At 50.3% G+C, this 17,514-nt stretch overlaps 1 protein-coding gene across 1 annotated transcript in view; it reads left to right on the top strand.

The window, feature by feature from the left end:
• MARCHF4 (membrane associated ring-CH-type finger 4) overlaps positions 1-17,514 on the top strand; it is a 94,325-nt gene that overhangs the window by 68,563 nt on the left and 8,248 nt on the right. The window contains exons 2-3 of the mRNA XM_037521894.2: positions 5,928-6,083; positions 10,602-10,794. Of these exons, the coding sequence (XP_037377791.1) occupies positions 5,928-6,083; positions 10,602-10,794 (349 nt within the window). The remainder of the gene's footprint in view (positions 1-5,927; positions 6,084-10,601; positions 10,795-17,514) is intronic.

Genomic DNA, 17,514 nt, shown 5'->3' with positions numbered 1-17,514 from the left:
AGAGCAGGCTGCAGAGCCTTACCCAGGCTTTTTCTTATGCACCTAACAACCTAAGTGGGTATCTTCATATGTAAAGAGAAGAAATAATCAATAGCTTCCTTTGGTTATTGAGGTAGTCAGTGGAAGAAAGTCTACGAAAGTATTTAGTTAGAACTGTGACCTGTTTATTACATTAGGATTATTGATAAGGCAATGTTATATGAGGGAGGAAGAAAGGATGGAAGAAATTGACTAATATTGGAAGTAGGAGAGGAAGTGGGTTCAGGGACAAGCTATCACTCTTATTAGAACCCCTTACATATTAGCCAGCATATGCTGAGAACTTAGCAGTGCTGGACCTGGTGCTAAATATATTCTCTCACTGCCCTCGTCCCCCAGTTTCACAGATGATCCATTTTATAATAGGAAGGACCCATTCGTCTGATACTTCTCTAGTCTATGTTCTTACGCTCTCTCAGATGACTATCTTGCACCAGTTCTCAGAGCTCCAAAACTTCCTCCCACCTTCATTCTGAGCCCATAAATTTGCTTCATGCTTCACTTAGAAAGTAGAAGCAATTGAAGGAAAACTTGCCAAATTCATGATTAGTTCTGAGTTTTCATCCAACTTGATCCTTTGGCAGCACAGGGGCAAGGCTGAACACTCCCTCTTTCTTAAAACAGTATGTCTTCTTTGACTTCTGGAGCGACGTGTCCTCTTTTCATGTTGCTGACCTTCCTTTCTCAGTTTGTTGCACCCCATATTTCCTATCTCCTGAGCTCTGACACTGGGGTGGCCTTCGGGGAGCAGCCCCTCTTTTGTCTGCACACACTCACTTTTGTCTTTTGGAGATTTCACCATCGGGATGCCAACAGCTCTAAGCCCTAGGCCTCTCCCCTGAACTCCAAATGAATGTGGCCTGCAGCCCCTACTTGGTCTCCACCTGGATATTTAATTGGCATCTCCAAGTTGATACATCCATAAGTGAGCTCCCAACCTATCCCCCAAAACTTCCCCTCACTCAGGTTTTTCCATGTCAATTGAAGGCAACTCTTCTTCTCATGGTTCAGGTCAAAATCAGCCTCATGGCTGACTTGTCTCCTATCACTCCCACACCTAATATCCAGGATATTCAAACTATGTCCAGAAACCGACCATCTCTCAGAAGTGCCACTGCCAACATACTGGTCTGAAACAAGATCTTCACTCACCTGGATTATTGCAACAGCTTCCTGTCTGTCTCTTTACTCTGCCCTTACTTTCTTCTAGTCTATTTTCAACAGAGCAGCCTGTCAAACCTGGTGGGTTCATGGCACTCTCCTCTGCTCCCAACATGCTTGTGATTTCCCATCTTATTTACAGATAATGGCAAGTCCTTAAAACAGTCCACAAGCTCTGAGAGCTTTGTACCCACATTACTGATCCCCATTGTATCTCTAACCTCATCTCCTGGTCCTCTGCCCTCATTCACTTTACTCCAGACACAATAGCCTCTTTGGTGCCCCAAGAAATGCTAGGCAAGCTTCTGTCTCAGGGCCTTTGCACTCACTATTTCTTCTGCGTAAAGGCTCAGCCCTCAGATATCTATGTGACTTGCTGCCTTGCCTTCCTCAGGTCTTCACTGAAATGTTCTCATTTGGTGAAACCTTCCACAGCCAGTCTATTTAGAATTTCAACTTGCTCCGCCCCTTGGTCTCCATGTCCCTTTTCCCTGTTTCTTTTCATCCAAAGCACATGACAGCATTTTAGGTACTTAGCACTTCCGTGCATCCTTTTTACTTTTCTGCCTTTCTACTGGATAATTTTGGCTAGTTCCATTCACTGCTGCATTCCTGTCACCTAGAACAGGACTTGGAACATACTAGATGAATATTGAATGAATAAAAGAATGATTGAATGAGGCTCAGAGAGGTTAAGCTACTTGTCCAGTGTCACACAGATTGAAAGAGCTGGAGACAGCCGTTTCTGTCTGGAATTAGAGCTCAAGCTGATAATCACCATGTTAGTCTCAATAAAAGAAGCTATCCCAAAGCTGCCCCTAAGGCTGGCTCTTCTTGTCTCCTTTGTTCTATCCCCAGAGCAGTAAGCTGCAGCCGGGCTGGGCTGTCTGGGTTTTGCTAGACTCTATTTCTTTCTGCCTGGTGGCGTGGATGCCTAGCCCCTGCGTGGGTGGGAGGGGACATCTTGGCTTACCTGACTCTGCCGTGACAACCAGGTAACATGAGACCCCAGGAGTGAGCCCTTTGGGATTGGGAGGGGGCAAATGAAGTAAGCCTGAACAAATCATAAAGAAATCCATGAATGGAGAAAGGCCAGCGCCTGGCCCTGCAGCCTGCTGTGTCATTGGCAGGGAGGAGACCCATCGGTTCTCTTCCTCCACCGTCCAGCTCAGTAGCAGTCTGGGTGATGGATCACCTTGTCCTGCCTCCTGCCTCAGGGTGACCCCACTTAACCCACCAAGAGGTTGGTGCTTTTCTGTCCAGCATTCCCTGAGCGGGGGTGCCCACCACGCTCTCTGGGGCACAGGAGCGATCCTGAGCCTGAGGTCCTGATTTCTGTCCTCTGAACCCTGACTCCCCTCAGAAGAGCAGCCTTTCTCCAGGGCTCCTGGGGCTCAGCTGATGCTCAACATGGATCCCCTTCTTACCTATTCAATAGAAAGAGAATAAAATAGAGCTGCACTAGGAAGACTATGAAATAAAGTCCTTATGGAAACACGAGTTAGACTCATATCTGCCCAGAGGACTTACTCATGCTGGGCTCTGTGTCCACTCAGTGCGCACAACCACCCTGGAGGAGGAGACAGTTGCCTTCTGTGGAAAGATAAAGGAACAAATGGAGCCTCAGAGAGGTTAAGAGACTTGTTATAGTTTGCACAGCCAGTTAGTAGTGAAGAGGAATATTCAAACCTAAGGAGTCTATCTCCAAAATCCATGCTCTTCACTACTCCTCCTTGTACCCCTCCACACCCCGGCCCCGCCCTGTGTCCTTTGGGGGCTGAGGTTAGAGAAGATCTGACTAAGGCAACAGCCTTAATCTTTCCCAGGTTGGTCTCCAGGACTGGAAGCTCAGAGCAGATCACCTAAGAAATGCCTGGTGCCCTTAGCATTTACTGAAGTCCATTGCTTTTGGCGTGAGTTCTGCAGACAAGATCATCATATCCTCCCAGCTCAGGGCCTCCCTGGTGGTGCAAGGGGTTAAGACACAATCTATGAAGCTGTCTGCAGCCTGTGCATCACAAGTTCAATCCCGGCCAGCCAGAGAGCTGTCCACATGGTGCAGCAGACCTCTCCTGCCTCGTCTGCTGCTCCCCACAGCAGTGTATTTCAGTCAATCTGCCTGCTCTGCTTCCCACTCTGTCTCTGGTGAATCCTCTCACCCCCCCACACATCTGGTCTGTGCCCTGGTTCTTGTATGCATAATTAAATAAATCTTAAAAAAAAAAAAAAAGGTCATATCCTCCCAGCTCAAAGCCTGAGCTCAGGAGCTGGCCCAGAGGGTTTTCCTCTCCCATATGCTGGTGCCCATCCCACTGACACAACTTTTCATGCACCTGCATAGTGCTCTGTTCTGCAGATACACAGGAGCAGCCCCATTCCCGCAGGAAGCAATTAGAAAATAATTTAGTGCCAAACTGTAGATGATGATGCTGGGAGAGGAGACAGGTCTGTAGTTGGCAGTCGTGGGAGAGTTGGTGGAGGGGGCTGCGCTGGACCTGAGAGGGAGTGGCATCTGGAGAGGGGACAGAGAAGAGACCTGCAGGCACAGGCGTGGGAGGGACAGCAGGGCCCAGGGAGCAGGAAGGGGAGGAGCAGAGCAGTGAGGTGGGAAGCTGAGTCTGATGTCAGAAAGACCTGGCTTCCCACTCGGCCCATGCCACCAGCCGGCTGAGCGACCCTGAGCTGGTCATTGACCTTGCTCTTCCATAGGGGTCTCTCTTATACTGAAATATGTTTATCATCTCAGTTTCCACCATTTCGTTTTCAGCAGAGTTTGTTGCTGCGAACATCTTCAGAGAGTCTGGTCTGAACGTGCCCGGCGCTGGCTCATTTCCACTGCTCTTGTTGAAAAAGCACAGCCCCACCCTGTTGAGGGTGGCGAAGGCCTCTCCGAAGCCCTAGACACAAAAAAGATCATGGCCTTGCTCCCAAATGTACACAACATACATTAAATCATAAAATGCACCATTTACGTGATTGCCAAGATGCAAGCAGTTTCATTCTGGGTTTATCATTTTTTCTAAACTAGTGAATCGCTTCATTCATCAAAGTTAAACACTTTTGCTGTCTTTGCTTTCTAACGTGTGTGGCACCTGAATCAAGTTCCGATTCTGCCGCTAGGATACTTGAGCCCCAAGGGCAGGTGTGGGGAAGCAAACAGGAGCTCCGGGGAAGCAGGCTCTGCGCCCATCCTATGGCACGTTGGGCCTTGGCCAGGCACTGGGACTCAGCCATGCTCCCTCCTTCCCCATGTGAGGTTCCAGTGAGCCCTGACGGCCCCATCCAGAGCCTGGGTGGAGAGCCCAGTGGGGCCAGCAGCTCTTCCTCCCTCCTCATGGCCAGTAAGGACGCTTTCACTGTTGCTTGGCATTGTTGCCAGGGACCGAAGTCATGTCTCTTACCTGATCGGCAATTTGACATGGTTGCTTAACAACCCGATTAATCAAACGCGGCTCATCCTGTTAGAATTAATGAGCCTAGGAAATGCTGCCATGAAAAATGAGGGCTTCTGCCTCTCCCCCCAGCCCTCTCCCAAAACACCCCCTCCCGTTTCTTTCTCAGAGCTGCAAAGAAGCGCCTAGATGCTAAAGATCCTTAGGCAATGATGGGTGTGGTGCATGCCCAGCAGTGTGGGCATCTCTTGCCTCCTCTACCCTTCTCCCAGGCACTGCCGCTGCCCACTGGCACCAGAGGCTGGCTATATGCTAGAGGAGCAAAGCCTCTGGGCCATCATGGATATTTGTGCTTTCCACCTTCAAGTTGGATGGAATGTCTGCTTCAGGCACCATACTAGGTGCTAAGGATGAAAAGATGGAGAAGCTGTTGTCCCCATGAGGGGTGACAGGGTAGTGACCCAGAGACAAATGGGGGAAGTGCTATGACAGAGCTTATGGGAAGCAGGGGGAGTTGCAGGGAAAGGGAGTTGTCACAACTGGAGGAACAACGTGGGGATGGGGCGGGTTTTATGGGGAGAAGCCACTCAGCACTTCCACCGAGTTCCCTCATGGCACGTGAGCAGATGCTGGGGTCTGTGCCCACCAGGTCTGCATGGTTCTCTTCTCCTGCGTGGGCAGTCACATCCCTGTTTCCCAGGGCGGTGTGGGAAACCTGAGTGGGCCCCTGATTCTTTTATTTACACATTCAAAGGTTGTTACAGACATTCTGAAAGTAGTGAGGCACTGGGGCTAAGAGGTACGAAGATGAGCCATCCCTCATCTCTGCCTTTCAGGGTCCTCTGGCAGGTAGACAGGCATAGCCATGGGACCCTGTAAGGATGCAAAGAACATGACTAAATAAGCAAATAGAGCCCTGAACTTACAGGGCATGAGGGCAATTGAGCTGGAGACCCTTCTGAGCTCTTGAAGAGAAGCCTGCCAGTGCAGGCTGCCACACCCGTTGGGTGGCCCAGGTTTGATAAAAAACCACTCAATTTGACAGAAACCCCAGGGCTTGACAGCACGGAGGGGGGCCCAGACTTTGAAGTGGCCTAGCTCAGAAGCTCTGCTGGGGCAAGGGGAGGGCATGGGAGGGGTGGGGGCAGAGTGGGGGTGCAGTGCAGGAGCTCAGTCTCCCGCGTAGTCTGGAGCCTCTCCATGAAGCCTGCAGTCTGGTTTGAGCAGTGTGGTCTGACCCACCAGGTTGGCCCAAGCCAGAGCTGCAGGGGCATCTGCCCACCCACGCCCGGTTAGACCAGGGTCAGCCTCACCACCCTCTGCCTCTCCCTGCAGGGGGAGCTGCTGAGCCCGTGCCGCTGCGATGGTTCGGTCAAGTGCACGCACCAGCCGTGCCTCATCAAGTGGATCAGCGAGCGCGGCTGCTGGAGCTGCGAGCTGTGCTACTACAAGTACCACGTCATCGCCATAAGCACAAAGAATCCTCTGCAGGTAGGAGCGGGGCTGGCCGCTGGGGGGCGCTAGGGCTGGGGTGCCCCGGCAGGAGAAAGGGAATGAGAAGGGCTCGCTGGGCAAGACCATTGGGAGTATTTGGGCAGGAGCGAGTGAAAGGTTTGTTGTTTTAAGTCTCAGCCAAGTGAGGAGAAATGGACTGGGGGAGGGGGAGAGAGAAAATGGGAGAATCAGATGGAAGAGAGAGTAAGGGAGATAATGGCTGGGATGGGTGGGTGGGAGGGTGGATGCACCTGCAAAGAAAGAAATAGGAAGGGAAAGGAAGACCAGGGGGCGAGAGAGCAGGAAAGAAGAGACAGAAGGTGGGCGTGGGAAGGAGGAAGACAGATGAGGCTAAGGTGGGCCAAGGAGTGAGGGTTGAGGAGACGCGGTGACACTCCCAAACTCCAATGTGCACGCAGGTCCCCTGGGGTCTTGCCAGCATGCAGAGCAGAAATCAGCAGTGGAACAGGCCTGAGAGTCTGCATTTCTAACAAAGCGTTGCTGATGCTGCTGGTCTGGGGTCACGCTTCTTGAGACAAGAGGCCAGAGGAAAATGGAGGAGAGACAGGAGAGGGAAGGCAAGGGGAATAGAAGCAAGAAAAGGGAAGAGACTGTGAAGACATTACTTGGAGATAAGGGCAGGGAGGGCCAGTCCTGGGGCGGGGTCCGCCAAGCAGGTTGAGGCAGGGCTCCTGTGCACCCCTCCTGCCCTGCCTGATGCGTCCATCCCCGCCCAGGCGCTGGCAGGCCTTGCGCTGCCTGTGACTCCTCCTCTGCTTCTGAAGATGCCTCCTCACAGGCCAGTGAAGCAGCCACGTGATCAAATAGCCAGCAGTGAGGGTGGGAAGCACCTTCTCCTCTCTGAGGGGAAGAGAGGAGTGGGTCCTGTAAGTCCAGGGTGACCAAGACTGAGTGACGTGGTGGGGAGGGCGGGCAGGGTCTTTGCATGGAGGGGCAGCTGAAGGCTGGAAGCACTTTATTTTAGACGTTATGGGGTTTTAGATGGGGCACTGCTAGAAATGCGTGTGTGTATGTGCATAGCTGGAAAGAGGCATTAAAACTCCCAGGCACCTCTGCCATCCAGCCGGTGTTCCAGGGGCTGGGAATAAGAGGCCCTCCCTGCAGATGTCCATCTTCAGGCCTTCATTTAAAAAATTCAGTGCCCTAAGGGGGTGGAGTCATGAGGGAGAGCCAGTTCCACACCCTGTGGGGTGTGCCCAATCTCCGCCTCCTTCTCAACTGATTCAAATCTTGCCAAAGGGTCAGAGTCCACACCCACAGGCGCACCCCAAACTGCCCCCTGGCTCTGAAGCAGTCTCGGGCCCTTGGCTGGTAAGATGAAAACCTATTTAGGGATAACTTTTTCCTCAGGGAGAAAAAAAAGAAAAGGTTGTTCTAATCTCCGAAGCTCGGTAAACAAATGGCCGTATCAATAGTATTGATCCGTTCGTTTATTTTAAGCAACTGCAGTGTCTGTAATGGTGAGTTTCTAGACACTGGGGATCCCTCCTGATGTCGTTGCTCCTGGAAATGCAATGGCGTGTGCTCAGCAGACTCGTCGCACTTTGCAGATAGCGCCAGAGGCAGGAAGCAGCCAGGACGAGCATCGGTGTGGTGTGCTTGTGGCCCAGACGCTCTCAATTGTGTGTCCTGGCCTCCTTAGGCCCAGCCCAGTGAGAGGCAGCTGCCTGCCCAGATGCAGTAGAAAAGCCCAGGGGGCCAGCAGCTCCTGGCTGGTCAGAGGAGCAAGTGGCCGCACTGCCAGCCAGTAAATCATGACAGGGTGGCATTGCCCCTGCTCTTGGGCTAGAGGTTACCTTCTCACCTCTTCGTTCCTGCCCCAATGAAACAGTGGTCGCCTCATCATGTGTTATCAGGGAATCCCTGCAAACTGTTTCCAGTGGAAAAGCCCACTGAAGAAGGAACAATTTCAGGGCAGCCCTGTGATCTCCAGGCTCCATGGCTGCTTTTTATTCTCTCTGTTCCACCTGAACTGCACTTACATTAATATTATTGATTTACTGTGTCAGGAGTGCTGGTTGGGGGCCAGTCACTTCTAAATAGCCACACATATTATCTCATTTAATACTGAAAACAACCCCATCCTATGGACACTATTCTTGTTCCCAATTTACTGATGAGACCATGGCGGCACAGAGGGGTGAGCAGCTTCCCTGGGGTTACCTTGATGAGCCGGGGTTCATACAAGGACTTTGACTTCTGAGTCTGGCCCTGATCTCAAGTTTATTGCCCCCAGGCATGGAGTTTGCTGAATGCTGTAGGGAAGCCCTCACCTTGTTTGCTGAGACATAATGAGGAATAGAAATGATGGCAGCTCACACCCTTCAAAGCCCGGGATTAGTGAGCTATTTTATTCACTCCTCACAATGCTCCAGGCAGTAGGAAGCGGTTATTTCCATTTTTACCAAAGGGGAAACTGAGAGGTCTTATGATGCACTGATGTCTCCTGGGTCATCCTCCACTAACAGGAACAGGACTTGGCTCAAATTGGTCACCTGACCGCTTGTGTGGTGCCCCTTCTGGTTAGGAGGAAGGTAACATCTGATCCCTGCTCTTCTGGTTTCCTGTCCATTCACTGGCGCTGCCCGGCAGGTGCCGAGCCGTGGTGTCCTCTTGTGATCCCGCCATCAGACTAGTGTCTGGAGGTGATGGAGTTGAGTATCACGGTGTGTGGAGTGGAGATAGGGGGCTCCTTTCCCCTCCACAGCCTCCCTGGGGGATTTCAGAGCGCTCCCCTTGCAGTGCCACCACCCCCTCACCTCTTGTGGAGCCTGGTAGGTGGCTCCATCCACTGCTTCCCCACCTTCCTTCTCTATCATACCACAGCTTGAAGGCTGGAGGTGGTAGGAAGGAGTTTCAGGGATTAAGGGGACCTTTTTGTGTCTTTCTGGGATTTTCAAAATCTGGAGCAGGAGAAGGTGCGGGAAATTGATGACTCAATGGCAGGAATAAAGTAAAAGCTCAGCCAGGAGTCCTCTTCACAGAGAGTGAGGCAGGCTCTGGAAAAAGCATTTGTTCTATATGAAAGGAATCTCCATCTTCTGCACAATTCCTCTGTTCTGTGTAACTCTAGGCCGAGGAAGTAGTGGAAAATGTGAAGGCCCTATTACCTGTAATGGGATGCTGGCAAGTGAAAACTTTTCCAGTAGCTTCAGTTCCATAGGGGCTGCCGGTCAGTCCTGGCTGGAGCCAGCCAGCACTCTGTCCAGGCCACTTAACACTTAGTGAGGCTCCCTGCCGGCGCATGGAAGGCAGCTTGCCTTTCTAGGGAGCTTAGGCTGAAATGCCTTGCAAGGGTTTCCTTTGCCTACAAACAGGAGCTTGACCTTCCTTCCATTGTACCAAATCTGATGCTGTATTTTTCCTGCTTAAAATTGCTCAATAGCATCATGTTTACTTTTGGGCCAAAGCAGAAAAAAAATCTGTGCACATTCTTCAGGATTCCACATAGTCTTCCTTCTTGTTTTATCACTTGTCTCATTGCACACCTTCTTCTGCTCTCTCTGCTCTATCCACTCTTGACTTCTTGAAGGTTTTTTGTTTTTTTTTTTTTACTCATCACACTTTCTTCAGCCACAGGGCCTTTGCACAAGCTCTTCCCTCTGCTTGGAGCATGCTTGCTTTTTCCTCTTTGCCTCCTAAACTCTATTCTATTCAAGCATTGCTTCCCTTAAGAAGTCAAATCCCCCTATGATGGGTTCTCCCAGTGACATACACCTTCCTTTCTTACTCCTGATGAATCGCACCTGCAATACTTAGTACCTATTTGTTAAGTGAATGCCTGAAAAATCCTGAATTAGAATTCAACTCCACACTCATTTTGGTCATAGAATTGTAGAAATTCAGAGTTGAATTTCACCATACCCCAGCCTTCAACCTATTCATCAACATTATTACTATAGTGCTTTTTCTGTTAAAAAAAAATAGTGAAATCTCTGTGTTCATATACATTTGGTAAATTATACTGTTTTTCTTATCTCTCCTCCACATTTTCTATTCTCTCCTCTCCTGGTGAATTGCTAATCTCTAAAATGTATATTAAATGACATGTTGGGTATTGTAGAAAACAAATGAAAGAAAGGTCTGTATCCTGTCAGCAATTATTTGTATCAAAATAAACAGAGTTGCCCTGAAAAGAATATTCTGGGACCTGGAGTACCACCCACACTACCTTTACATTTTCACTTTCTTCTTTCTATTTCTCTGCCTGTATCATAATCAACTTTAAAGACCTTCCTTCCCACCTGTGCTTGCACAGAACCTCCTGCCTGCAATGACTTCTGATTATTGGGTGTGATATAGTCTCTTCCCTATCAAAAATACAGTGGAAAGCTCAGAAGCCTGTAAAAATATCCATTGTATTACAAGTTGGAAGGCCCTGATTTAAATCCTAAATCAGAGAAGGGAGGTTGGAGAAGGAAGAGGGTCGGGAAAGAGATGGAAATAGAGTGTAGGGCATCCAGGCAACAGCTAACCTGCCTTTCTCTCCCGCAGTGGCAGGCCATCTCTCTGACAGTCATTGAGAAGGTTCAGATTGCAGCTGCCATCTTAGGTTCTCTCTTCCTCATCGCCAGTATCTCTTGGCTCATCTGGTCGACCTTCAGTCCCTCTGCAAAATGGCAGCGCCAAGACCTCCTCTTCCAGATCTGTTATGGGATGTATGGATTCATGGATGTGGTGTGCATAGGTGAGTCTGGGGCTTGTCTGTGGGAATTGGGGAGCCACATGCTGGTGAGTTAGACAAACCCCCAGGATCCCACCCTATAGGAGGTCAAAGCAGGGATGGCCCCAGACTTGAGAACTTTGATCTCAGAAGGGGCCAGAGGCTGAGATTTGAGGGGGTGACTGGAAAGGGGGGAGGAGGCAGGGCAAAGAAGGGGAATCTAAATCTTTCCCAAGCAAATCTGTCTTCCCAGTTGAGGACAGGAATAAGGAACTTGACACTAGGAAGCTTTGGGAAAGGTCAGTGATGCTGCCTCGAGCAGGATGCAAAAGCCCTTATTCCTGTTGCAACCCCCCGGCTCCCAGCCCCGGGAGGAAGATCTCTACGTTTCTTCTCTCCACAGAGAAATGTCCAGAAATAGCCATGCTGATGCCAGCCCCCTTCCAGTTTTCTGTAAGCCTATTCCAGCGCCCCAGATTTCCCCAGTCCATCAATTTTGACTGAGTGTCATCCTGGCCTTGCACACCCAGCTCCCAGGGCCCTTGTGGCAGTGGGGAAGGGAGTCCTGCCCAGGCAGTGCTCTGCGTCCTCCCTCTGCTCCCTCTGAGCTTATGGGCTTGTCTTCTATTTGCATGTGTTTTCCTTTCAGACAAGACTGTGTTTAAAAGACTTTGGTGTTTTAGAAAAAAGTTGGAAACCCACCATTTGAGTCCCTGCTGGTTCCTTTACCCCCGACCCACATCTGTGCCCTCCTGCCCCCCACTGTCATCCATCATGTTGGGTTGGTTGGTGGGGGCTGAGTCTTTTGATTCTCAGGACAGATGAGTATGGCTGTCAACTCTGAAGTCTTGTGTCCAAGTAACTCAGGAGCGGGGAGTGGGCCTGGACTTCTCTGAGTGAAATGGATCGTGCTGCAACCCTGGTGGGGCACCCCAACCTGGATCCAGGTTACCCCCCAGCCCATAGTACTGGGGTGTTAGAACACCACAGCTGCCTTCTCTGGGCATTTGTTTGTGTTTTATATCAAACAGGCTACATCGCTCTGTTTGGCAGGAAAACACTGATGCGTTGTAATTTGGCTGGGATGATGCTCATGTGAATTTCTTTGGGGTCCCTTAATATTAGAATTTGAGAGCCCCAGAGACTTGCCTACTGATTATTGCAGCCAGAGACCAGTGATGCTGGAAATTGTAAATTTGTCTAAGCATCTTGCTGCCTTTCCATGCTAGCTAAACCAATCTATCAACTCCAAGTTTACGAGCCTTTTAATTACGGCACCTAGGCAGTGCAAGAAACAGACGGTGCCAGTTTGGAGGACTGTGAAAGAGAGAGGGCTGTGAATTGGGGAGGAATTTGACTTTGAGGCATTCTCATTTAGCAACCCCTCCCTTCCTACCCTACCGAGGCCCATGTTGTTGATGCCAAAACCCAGGTGTGTCTCCATATGGAGGGAGAAGGCTCTGGCATGGAGGGGGAAGCAGTGGAGGGCCTTCCTGTGGGGGCCCCTCCAGCTGCCCTTCATCCTCCTTCAGGCAGGCTTTGGATCAGTCCCTGATGTATGGTTCTGTGAAACACGCTTTCCCATCATGGGGTGTATGAGTCAGCTTTGGCTGCAGTAACAATCAACTCCAAACTGCAGGGCCTCACAACAAACATTTATTTCCCATTCATGGGTCTGCAAGAAGGGTGTAGCTCTCCTGGCTTGGCTGCGCCTGGCGCCTGGCTTCTGACTGCGTGTCAGGTTCAGGCCTGCTCTGAGTGTCTTTTCATGCTGAGGGAGCAGGGACTACTGGGGTGTGGTCTTCTCCCAGCCAAGTGCAGGGGCACAGGCGGGCTGGTGGAAGCTTCTCAAAGCTTCTGCTCAGTACAGGTGCACTGTCCCTACCGCTCAGCTCCTTGGTCAAAGCATGTCACCAGTGAGCCCATATCAATGGCGTGGTGGCGCAGGGAAGTTCACTCCTCCTACCTGGGGGGAGGAAGGGGGCCAGAGAGAGGAGCATAAATGCCATCAACCCCTCAGGACTGAATAGGTTTGAAGGATGAGAGAACTGAAGACAGAAGAGACTGTACCGTTGGCCTGTACAACTCCCTTGTTTTGCAGTCGAGGGAACGGAGAACCTGAGGAGGGAGGTGATTGCTCAAGGTTGCGCAGCTAGGATTAGAAGCAAGGTCTACTTGGCAGCCTGGTGCTCTTGCCATTAACCTTCCTGCATCAGGTGGCAGGTCCCGTGGCGTCACTTATGGCGTCGCTGCTGATGCCATCTGCGACTTCAGGAGCACCTGGGCCCGCTTACCGGAGACACACCTAGGCTGGCTCCCCTGCCTCCGAGCCTCCTGGGGTCCCGCTCAGGCCTGTCTGGGGCGTTGGCTGCTCCTGCGTGGAGTGTGTTCCTGTGAGGCCCCTCCGTGACACCTTCTCCTTGTTTTTTTCTCGGCTCCTCTCTATCTGCCTGTCTCCCCTGAGCCCCCCACCTCCTCTCTTATTCTTTCTCTTCTTGTACACCTGTGGCACTGTCACTCAGTTTCTGGGAAAACATGAATTATTATGAAGGTGGGTGTTAGGGGTTAATTGCGAAGCTTGCCCCATGTTTTCCTTCGTTCCCAGCTTTTAGGATATGGTGATGCCATCGCCCGTCCCCGCTTCTCTGACAAGCCAGTGACTTCAGCGATAGCTGCTGGGAGGGGGGGCTGCGGAGAGACCCTAATTGCTTTTGGAGCCGTCTAAAAGTGGTCAGCGATATCTATATTTGGACTCCCTCACTCTTAGAGAGTTTAGACTGCTCTAATATTTTATTGATTAGAAATGGAGCTAATTCCATTTCACCGCATGTCCCTGGGGACAAGGACTACTCTTCCCATTTTTCAGAGGGTGAAACTCTGAGGCTGAATGATTTGTCTCAGGCTGCCTCAGGCAGCCGGTCAGACTCTCAGTTGGGTGGTTTTCGAGGAGACATTATTCACAAGAGAGACAGAGTCAAAAAGGGTGTAATATGTAATCTAGAGAAGAGAGGGTGGTGACAGGCAGTCGTTGAATGTAGAGCTTCTGGTGACAGTCGATGATGTGATCTTGGTGATGATCAGTTGTGGTGACGGGGGCTTCGAGGGTGCAGTTCAAGCACTAGTCACTGCTCTGCAGTGTTCTGGGCAGTTGAGGGAAAACACGTAACACTGCATATGTGGGTGAAAAGCAGCATCTTTTAGGAGCTCTCTGGAAGGAAGAGCCAGTCAGAGCCTGTCAGGTCCACTGGGGAGAGCTCTATTTTTAGGCTCACCTAGATGTTCAGACTCACTGACTCAGAGAGCACCCTGGGCACCAGATTCACTCGGAGAATGTAGGTCAGGTAAGCCCCCGCGTACTCCTAAAGGCAAGTCCTTCCCGCCTGCCGTGTTCTAGCCCAGAGAGCGCCTCTCGGCCCCTAAATGATAGCTCAGCAACAAGAGGAGACCCTCAGCTGAGGGCACAAGGTGCATCCGGGCTTAGTTTCCAGGGTCCCCACAAAAGTCATGGTCAATTAAAAGAGCCTAGCGTAAGGCAAACCCAAAAGCACAGCCTCCCCAGGCGCTCACTGTAAGCAGCACCAGTGGGGCGTCACCTCCAGCCCAGGCAACTGGAGCGAGCCTGACACTCGCCCCATTACAGCTCCAGGGAAGAGGAGCCAGAAGGCCAACCCCAGTCCCAGTTTGTTCTGAGAGGAGACCGTGTCCCATCCCCCACCTCCCATCACTGCCGCCTCCACCCGTGAATCTGGACCTGTGTTCGCACAAACCAGGAGGCAGAGAAGCTAAAACAGGGAGCAGAAGCCTGGCTGGGCCAGCCGGAGGGAGGCATCGTACAGTCTTACTGAGCAAAGATGGGCAACACTTCTAAAATCTGTCTTACTTGAGAGGCAGCCTCTGGTTTAAAACTGTCCATTTGAGTTTATCCATTAGCTTATTCCCATTGGAAGGAGGAAGCTGCCCTTTCAGAGCCCCGGTCAGTGGAAGAAGACTGCGTGGAAAGCAGGCAGAGGAAGAGGGAGGAAGAGTTGATGGGAGACGTTATGGTCTCGAGAACGTTGGGCGAGAAAAATGTGGAATGAAAGAATCCACATCCATAGAGCCAGGCTCCTTGGATGGATGGAGCCATTCAGTAACTGGATAGGAAGCATCATCTGGAGAAAGGAGCATGAGGCTAGCCCTGGGTTGGCTCAAACATGTGGCAGGGAAGGAACAAGACCACCTGTGAAAGCGAGTCTTTGGACTTTCTCTATTTTTCAGATGCCAAGAACATTCTGTCTCTTCCTAAGACTATTAAATGGCCTCTGGTAGCAAGGAATCAGAGTGAACAGAAAATACATAGCTTTAACGAATCCTCTAATCATGGGGGGGCCCTGGGGACAGTTCATGAGAGCGGGAGGGATGCATGAGAGAGACTCCTCTGAACACCAGAGCCAGCTCAGCAGACATTCTCTGCCCCAGAGCCAAGGGGGTGCAGAGGATCCCTGGGCCCAGTCAGCCTGCTGCTCAGGAGGCCACACCAACCCCATCCATGCCTGCGTCCACCTGATCAGTGAGAAGACTCCAGAACAATGAATCTCTCAGAAAATGGCCTTTAGTTCTCACCAAAGGATTCTGCCTGAGATGTTGCCAGAGAGTTCTGGGTTTTCTGTTTGAGGCTACATGGATCCAAGTCACGGACAACGGCCCTAGACCCAGTTGTATCAGAGGGTTGTACTTTTTGAGACATAAAAGGCCCCTCTAGATGCTGTACCTCTTGAATTAGAGTCCTAACTTCCTAGACCAACCCATGCCACTGTGAAAGCCAAATGTAAATTATTGTGGGCAACACAAACCACCAAAACCCCTCCATGGACAGAGAGGAAACAAGGAGGCACATAACAGTACTAAAAGATAAGCCGAGTAAATATTATGATCCACATTTAACAAATGAGAAAAGGCTCAAAGCATTTGGATTCCAGTCCATATAGCTAAGCAAGTGGCAGTGCTGAGGACTGGACCAACAACCTCAGCTTCCAATTCCGTGGCACTTGCACAAATATCACAGGAGTCTACAAGGCACAGAGGAAGGTTGAAAAGTGCAGAGACCAATTAGGTAAATCCAGGGAGATTTTTTTTTTTTTTTTAAGGAAGTAACCCTATACTTGAGCTAGTATCAGAAGAGAAGCCACTTTGTCCAGAGACAAGGAGAACATTCCAGAAAGATCAGCATGCATTGAAACATTAGCAACACATGCATTGAGGTGACATTGACCACTTGGTCAATCTCAGTCAGGTTTGTATGGTTCAGTGCAAAGAGCCAAGGTTGGGTGGTGGCATGAATTATGTCCTAAACAGCTCAGTTTGCCCTGGTGGTGGTGGAAAGGCAATGCTAAGATTTTATAAAGGAAAGGAATAGTATCAAATACACATTTTAGAGACATACCTCTGGCTACTTTGGGGAGAATAGATCAGAGCCAGACAGACTAAAAGTAAGAAGATACCAATTAGAAAATCTTACAATAGCAAGAAAAAAAGCAAAGAGGTGCAAAGGAGTGATAAAGCTACACAATGGAATACTATTCAGCAATCAAAAAGACAAGCTCATGCCATTCACAGCAGCATGGATGGAGCTGGAAGGGATTATGCTCAGTGAAAAAAGTCAGAAGGAAAAAGAAAAATATCAAACGGTTTCACTTTCAGGAGGACTATAGGAGAACCAATAAGGGATCAGGGGAAAAAATAACATCATCATCATAATAAAGCAACAAAACTGGTAGGCAACCATAAATAAGAGACATTCTGCCAGGGAGAGGGAGGAAAAGCAATCAAAACAAGGGAGAGAAGCGCACAAGGGACTCTGGTGACGGCCTACAGGTGAACTGGTGGTGGGAATTTTAGGAGGAACACAATGATGGAAAAGATATAAATAAAAATAAATTATATATAAAAAAAAAGAGTGGTAGGTGGGAAGAAGACCTTGAGAAGCTTGTGAGAAGCAGACTTCATAGGACTGTTTATGCTCCTTCTGGGCACGTGAGAGCCACATGGCCCTGGTTTCAGTGGGGCCAGGCACCCTAGCTGAGCACGAGAATGGAGTGGGCAGTGGGTCAACTAAAGAGCCAAAGGGCACGTCTTTTGCACCAAAGCAAGAGGTGCCTTGACTTCAGGAAAAGAGGGAAAAGCCAGTACAAGCCAGGGAGGCAAGAGACTGCAGAAGAGAAACAAAATACACAGAGGATGGTACGGGCTGCGAAGAGGTGGCTCCTTCCTGCGGTGTAGCTGTTGCCTGCAGTGGACATTCTGATGAGGTTGGAGGCTGGCGGGAAGGTGGGTGGGGGTGGGGCAGAGGTAAGGGAAAGTTCTGTAGGCATAACAAGATGTAAAGACAGATGAAGAGGTCAACAGTGAGAGGTGGTTGAGGCTCTGAGTTTTGAGGAGCTAACTTAGGAGGAGTACCCCAAGAGTAGATGGCTAAGTTAAGAGACCTGGGAATCAATAAACACGTAAGGGATGGATGGGAACTGAGGATGAAAAAAAAAAACAGAACAGGAGGGACTGAGCTGCAAAACCCAGCGGGGTGGGTTTCTGCCAGGGCAGGAGTGAGTGGCACCCCATAAGAACCCTGGGGGTTGCTGCCTGGCACTCAGTTCTGTACTGACTCTGGGACTTGCAGTGATCTGTAGAAGTGCTCTCTGCTCCCTTTTCTTCATCTGTGAAGTGGGATAATAATGTGGTCTTTAGGGCCTCCCTGGTGGTACAAGGGGT

Source organism: Talpa occidentalis, unplaced genomic scaffold (genome assembly GCF_014898055.3).
Source record: "Talpa occidentalis isolate TD23 unplaced genomic scaffold, MPIMG_talOcc4v2.1 talOcc4.3, whole genome shotgun sequence".
Classification (NCBI taxonomy): domain Eukaryota; kingdom Metazoa; phylum Chordata; class Mammalia; order Eulipotyphla; family Talpidae; genus Talpa; species Talpa occidentalis.
This window is presented reverse-complemented; position numbering and strand designations above follow the sequence as displayed.